Source organism: Oncorhynchus gorbuscha, linkage group LG18, assembly GCF_021184085.1.
Source record: "Oncorhynchus gorbuscha isolate QuinsamMale2020 ecotype Even-year linkage group LG18, OgorEven_v1.0, whole genome shotgun sequence".
In the NCBI taxonomy this organism is placed as follows: Eukaryota; Metazoa; Chordata; class Actinopteri; order Salmoniformes; family Salmonidae; genus Oncorhynchus; species Oncorhynchus gorbuscha.
In genome coordinates this window covers 24,310,372-24,317,475 of record NC_060190.1, presented here as the reverse complement: position 1 = coordinate 24,317,475, position 7,104 = coordinate 24,310,372, and the positions used below count along the sequence as shown (strand labels likewise).

General features: G+C 39.6%; 1 protein-coding gene across 1 annotated transcript; it reads right to left on the bottom strand.

Annotated features, from left to right (window-relative positions):
• Positions 1 to 4,520: 4,520 nt before the first annotated feature.
• LOC124002421 (homeobox protein XHOX-7.1-like) lies at positions 4,521 to 6,453 on the bottom strand. The gene is made up of 2 exons (XM_046309789.1): positions 5,931 to 6,453; positions 4,521 to 5,561 (listed from the first exon to the last, which is right to left on the bottom strand). The coding sequence occupies exons 1-2, from the start codon at positions 6,427 to 6,429 to the stop codon at positions 5,143 to 5,145; spliced, it is 918 nt and encodes a 305-aa protein (XP_046165745.1). The 5' UTR covers positions 6,430 to 6,453; the 3' UTR covers positions 4,521 to 5,142.
• Positions 6,454 to 7,104: the final 651 nt, after the last annotated feature.

Sequence of the window (7,104 nt, the reverse complement as noted above, 5' to 3'; positions counted from 1 at the left end):
ATCGTGTTCATTTTTTTATTTTGTATTCTCTAATTTCACGTGTTTTTCGTATCTATATTACTACCTTTATTGTGCATTGTTGGGAAAGAGCTCAGACGTTAATTAAGCATTTCACTGTACTGGTTTACACCTGCTGTATCTTGCATGTGACCTTGACACGTGTATAGGTTATTAACCTCTACAATATGCGTAACTACATAAAATACGGATTCAATCAAACTGTACAAATTCTGGTTCAGTGACTTATATTGTATTGTAGGCTACAAGCATAAGACAAATACAGTCAAAGGCATTTTAATGCAATTTGTAAAATGTTGTGTGACTCAGTTATAATCTAATTCAAACGAGCGTCAGTTTGTTCCTTTAACGGCAATTTCCTATAGCCTATATACTGTATATATAATAACTAACTATACATTACAAAAATAACGACAGTAAGACTGATGATAATATGAATAGGCCTTGTTATAATAACTGTATTATTCTAGCCTACAATAAGGGCCATTTTAATGTGTGGTGGACACATAGGCCTTTATGTGAGAGCGTAATTTATGTGAGCAATTTTGCTTGCGTTATAGGTTTGAATTAGGTCAATTCTAGTTTTGGTGGCTATTCGTGATGATTTATTGATACAATGCGCATATCGCAATAATCCATTTGGATGGAACAGTATTTTTGTATTGAGCTAGACAACTAGACAACTTGAATGCTCAACTTTGAGCCAAATAAGTAAACTGTTTGTAAATTTAACAATCATTTTCTCATATTTTTTTCCAGACACAGACATTTTTACAAACTTAAAGCTACATTTCAGTTATCTAGCAGACGCTCTTGTCCAGAGAGACTCACAGGAGCAATTAGGGCTAAGTGCTTTGCTCAAGGGCACATCGACAGATGTTTCATCTATCGGCTCGGGGATTTGAACAAGCTACCTTTCGGTTACTGGTACAACGCTCTCAACCGCTATAGAGATAGGCTAACTGCCGCCTGACAAACGTTACACATAATAGGACTGCTTGCGCTGCCACTCAAGTAAAGTATAGTCAGCCGCTTGAATGAGTCTGAGGGTATAATATTCCTAGCTCATATTTTGATAAAGGATTGGAAATATCTCATTATAGGCCTAATGCTTATAATCAAATGGTTAAACTTTTTTTAATGAGGGTGTTAATTTACCTATTGCCTATATGCATTATTGAAATGACCTGGACAGCAATGTCCATAGCCCATCAAACAGCGTCAATTCTGAAACACATTAGACAGCAAAAAACGTGGCATCGTGAGAGTAAATGTTTAAATATAATATTCTGATTACATACCACGGTGTGATCCGCTTAATATTTGAAAAGGAAGTAAGCATAATCAACAATAGCCAACTCTATTAAAACATAGTCTAAATATGATCCGTTTGAAATCAATTCAGGTCAACAGAGGAAGCTGCCTGTTTCTGCCTCGATACTATTGTATAACTAATAATAATAATAATAATAATATATGCCATTTAGCAGACGCTTTTATCCAAAGCGACTTACAGTCATGCGTGCATACATTCTACGTGTGTTGTATAACTTCATATGCAATGTAGGCCTACTTATTTATGTATGAGTTTATTTGATCACAATCGCAGACAGGCACTAAAATAATTGCCATCCTTGTCCCTTGACAGTGGGGTCTGATGCCTATGAGGGGCAAGAAACGAAATGGTGTTTCTCTCCTCGCTGTAGGCCTACCCGTTGTGATCCTTTGGAAGACATAAACAAGTGAGTTTGGTTTGCTTTTTGGCTTCAGGCAAGATAGAGGGGGAAACGAAAGAAAGACAATCTTCTTGAAAGAACCGACAGCTCCCCTTTGGCTCTTTTGTGTGAAGTTTTTTTTCTCCCATTCAGACAGAGCGTTCATCCGTGTGATTTCTCAACTTATTGTCATTACTTATTTATTAATTGATGCCTACTGGGTGAAATTGAGCGTCGAGGGACTCGCCACAACGCACGTTAAAAGCCTGCACATCGAAGAAAAAATATATTATGACTGCCTATGGTAGGGCAGTGCTGTGCAGGCATATAACCTATTATCTTCCAGCGAACCTCGGTGCAATTCAACTTCACCATAACATAAAAGCTGTAGCCTATAAATCTATTGTTGTTTATCCGGCGAAATCATATTTTTTTCGCCGACTGAAGCGTGGCCTTGTTTACATTGGCCGCGTTTAAGCAATTCACTTTTGTCAAGTTGGTGACCTTTTCAAAGTGTGTTGCATTAAGGGGATACAAATTATCCGACTTGCACCTAGTCGACTGCATGAACTTTACAAAAATCACGGGATCAAATGTCATAAAGTTTTGACTGCAGTTGACTGCAAGTGTCTGCAGTTGCTATTTGCCAACTTCATCCTGCAGCCATTGCCTGGATTGTGGGAAACTATAACCAATTATTGTAATGTTTTTGTTTGACCAATGCATATGTGACCAAAAAGATGACTGATCTAGGAATCAACTTTGCCTTGATTCGTGTACTCAGTGGGTATACAAATGCATGTGATATTTGAGGCTCTCTCTCACTAATTAATTGTGCAATCTACACACGATTTCAATTTGTGAGGATGTGATATGGTGGTTGTAGACATGTTTATTTCAACATTATAAAGACACACTTGAATAAACAATAGCAACACTGCCATGTTGATCTAAGCCTTGCTGTTGGAAAACCACATTGGTGTCCGACTTTAGGCTGTTGCAGATGCACCACCACGACTTTACTCATTCGGTTTGCTTTAGCCTAACCACTCAAACGCGCCCAATACATTCGCGTGAATGGTGGAAAGGAAAGGAAATGCGAGGGAAGAAAACTGTTGCACGTTGCCAGTCCCTCATTGACATTTTAGGAATGATAAAAGTTCTGCCTTGCCTCCAGCTATAGCCTCACTGGAGCCAGCGTTCGTCTGCGGAAGATTGCCTCTGCTCATTATAGCAATTATTTTACTCTAATTTAACCCCTGCCTGGATGGCATGACCGGTTAAAAGCAGCCTTAATTTGGGAGCGGGTAGTAATTTGCCCATATTATTTTCCTATTTTGCTACAAGTCTTCATCATTGCAACAATTGACATGGACTTTGTTAGGTTTCAAAAATATTTTCTTTCTGTGCCCAACTGAAGAATGTCAAGTAACCTGCATTTATGTGTCGAGTGACACACGTCTGCTAACACCGTAGAAGTGGCTTCTCCACAATGTAGGTGTCACCTGTCCAATTATAGTCGGTAATGACATTCCACCGAATCGTTTAGGCCGACAGGCAACCGAGCCCTATAGACTCAATCTCTAATTTGATGATGTTGAGTGTTTTGAAGTCTGCACAACTGATGGTTGTAGATGTTGGTCCTCACTGAGCTCTCCTGGCGCCAACAAAATCTGGTTGAGTTATTTGAAAGCAATGGGCAACAGCTGTAGAAATATATTCCGCGTTTTGCTCAGCGAAATGACATTTGACAGGTCTAATTCATAGCTGTTACACTTACACTGACTGCAATGTTCAAGAAACGGCTGCTCTTTCACAATTAGGCCGACAAAAATGTGGGTGAAATATATTTTTAAAAGGCTACCCCTATGGTTACACAGACAACAACAAAAGACGCGAGTGAAAGATATTTTAAACTGGCTTCCCTTATGGTCACACAGACAAAGCATGCATGCAATTTGCGGATTCTGTCGACGCCTCTGTGTGCGTTTATTTCCAAGGTTTCTGCCTTTTAAAAGTACAAAAGGCTTATTTTTAATTAGGCTACTTTTCCACAGTGATAGTCCAACCGGAAATATCAGGCTAAAGCACTACTTAAATGTTTTTTTTATGTATATTAAACAATAGCTTCGAATGAAGTCGCACAATTTCTGAAGAAACATATTTTGTCTACGTTTTGTTGATTGAATTAATGTATAGAAAAATGAAATACATTTTAGAGTAGATTGGTCTGAAATATAGACGACTAATTCCCACATTTTCCCAGCATATTAGTCATTTTCCCATTAGAAATATTATTCAAGTAGCCAACCATTATTCAAGTAGTCTACACTCATTGAACATTGAACTCGATCTTTTCTAACGTTGACATCACATCATTATGGATACTGAAGTTGGCCTAAAATCAACAAAGTGTAACAAAACATAATGTCAACAGCAAATTCAAATTTGCATTTAGCTAATATGCAATTAATAGGCACTACTCAATAACTGCTTGCACGTTTGAATTTAAATTACGTCTATATACAGGCTAATCTAGACTGGTTTACCACCGATGGAAATGTGGTTCAAAGTCATGGAAAAGTCATGAAATTGCATCTGTCAAAAGGTGTATGAACACTTAACGGTGAACAATCAGATGTCTCTGTAGCATGATGTCATTTGGGGATTACTGTGAACATAGTCTAATGGACCGATTTGAAAAAAGACAGCTCCTGCACCTCTCATCCCAAACCAAGCACTGAATCTAGTCATGTGTACTGCCAATCAACATGAGCAACTGCTTAATGAAAAAGAATAAACCATTTATTGTTAATTTATGTCACAAATATATTCAATATAAATGAGGGTATTTTTCAAATATACAGTAGTTTACAGTACACAAATCCCTTCCGAAGGGAATCATTCAAACAACAGACAGTGTTGTTATAATATTTTAAAAAATGCTGTGGTTCTCCGAATTTAACAAAGAGCATCAATTGACATTGGATTAAGTAACCCACTATTTTACGCATTGACATGAATGCAAGTGAAAAATATACCATCTTAGTTATCCTTAGTCTGCAGTGACAGCAGTTCACAGAAGTGATGAGAGCCCAACCTACCTTTTGGGTCTTATGTGTGTTGGTGCAAAACCCAATGAGTAAAACTTTCGCATGGTTTAAGTTTGTAGTGGACTCGGGCAGCGCTTAGCTAAGCTTTAGTGACCCAATAATCAACCATGGCATCAAACTAATGGCAAAGTAGATGACTATACTTGACATACCGAGGAAGACTGCACTTTTACAAGGCAGTCCTTACTTATGACTATCCAGTCGTGATATTCAACACCAGGTAGTCTTTTGGCGATGTGGGTTTATGTTGAAGCACTTCATAGTCAACATGGCACAGAATATGTCCTTCCTTCACGTCAGGCGAGGTGATACATGCTGTATCCGACATGAGCAGCGTACAGTCCCATGGGAGACATCGGCAGGGAGTGCCTCTGGAAGTGGTGCGACCCTCCATACGACGAGGGGACATGCGCACCGAGCGGAAAGGAAATTCCGAACGCCGGAGGCAGCATTGGCTTGGCTGCCATTTTTAGTTTTTCCAGTTCTGCCTCCTGGAGCCTCTTGGCTTTGGCTCGTCTATTCTGGAACCATATTTTCACCTGGGTCTCAGTCAAGTTGAGCGAGCTGGAGAACTCTGCGCGCTCGGCGATGGAGAGGTACTGCTTCTGGCGAAACTTCCTCTCCAGAGCCAGGAGCTGGGACGTGGTGAAAGGGGTCCGGGGCTTTCTATTGGTCTTGTGCTTTCTCAGTGGACAGGCGGGGGGACTTAGTCTTCCTGCAATAACCAGGATAGAAAACATCGTCAAAAATCATACTTTCAGAGCGACAGACATGGATGAGTTAAAGTTGTTTTGATGTGTAGAATTCATAATAATTCCATAAACTTTCAAATAGTTTATATCCAAAACACTTAATGGAACTGCAGTATAATTTCAATATAGGCCAGGCCTATGAATTCGTAAAAACAGAGACGTTAGAAAATACTATGTGATAAAATACCCAACTAGGTGCTTAAACTGCAAATATATATGGCAAACTAAAATTTCCACAATCAGTAAGTTGCTTTAAATCATACAAAACTTCTCACCCAATTTACTCACGCATTATGGAAGGATAAATAGAAATTCAAATTACAAAAACTTACGTGGAGTAGGTGAAAAGCGAGGGCTCTGTATCCAAGAATTTCGGTCTTGACTTTCTGGACTCTCGGGTTTAACCATTGCGTCCTCTTGCATGTTCATAATGTCGCCTACCGAGAACGGCGACCCGATAGTCAAGGAGGGGACCGAGTTATCCAGGCTCGAAAGCGAGCCCATCCGTGAGCCTAGCGCCTGGGACGTCCCCGCAATGGATGACCTTTCTGGAGATGTCAAGTCTCTGTTCGGTTTCCTATCAGCCATCAGAGCCTCGACGCTGAAGGGAAGAATCGCAACTTTGGGCTTGATCGCTGCCTCCTCGGCCATCACGATCAAATTGGTCTGCATCTCGCCTTTTCCAACGAGAACCGAACGCGAATGAATGTCTTCAGTTTTCAAGCCAATGGATAAAGCTGACATGGTAATATTTGGGGCCATACAGGTTTGGCCTTCACTTGGAGGTAAACACTCGAAGTATCGAAAAGTAGAGTGACAGAAATTTCTCATGTGCTCCTATGCTGATGGCATCCTCATGTTTATCTGAACACACTGGTGAGCAGTGCTATAAGGCAGGCGTGGGGACACCACCATCCAATCAGAAGTGAGGTGGGTGGGACATAGAGATTCCAGTTGAGCAGGAATCTCAGCCACAACTGATGTGATGAGAAGCTTGGCTATTTGACTGGCAGGGGGAAGTAAACAATGTTAGGCTACATTTTACAACTTGCAATTAACAAACATTGTGCAAATACTTCATTGGACATGGTAGACATTCAATTAGCAACAGAAATTAAAACATGTTGTTACTTTCAATAGAATCATTTATATAGAAAATATTCATATTATTATTAGCAATCTTATTTGGTGTTATTGTTATTATTACTGTGGTGGTGGTGGCACTCTTGCAGTAGTATATCAGTAACTGTGTAATTGTTCCGTGGGCTGTCACAACAATTGGTTTATCAGAGGACGTGATAAGTGTCATGTTAAATTGAAATGATTATCAAAGCATTATATAGGCTACTATAGGTATTTATACTATTATACTACTTTATCATATGTCTTACGACTTTATTTTGCTATTACGTTCAACAGTTAAGGTAGAAACTCTCGAATGTTGCCTCACGTTTACTGCCTTCGTTTATGTGATCGGCCTCTTGCAGAGCTATTTTTATTGATGGC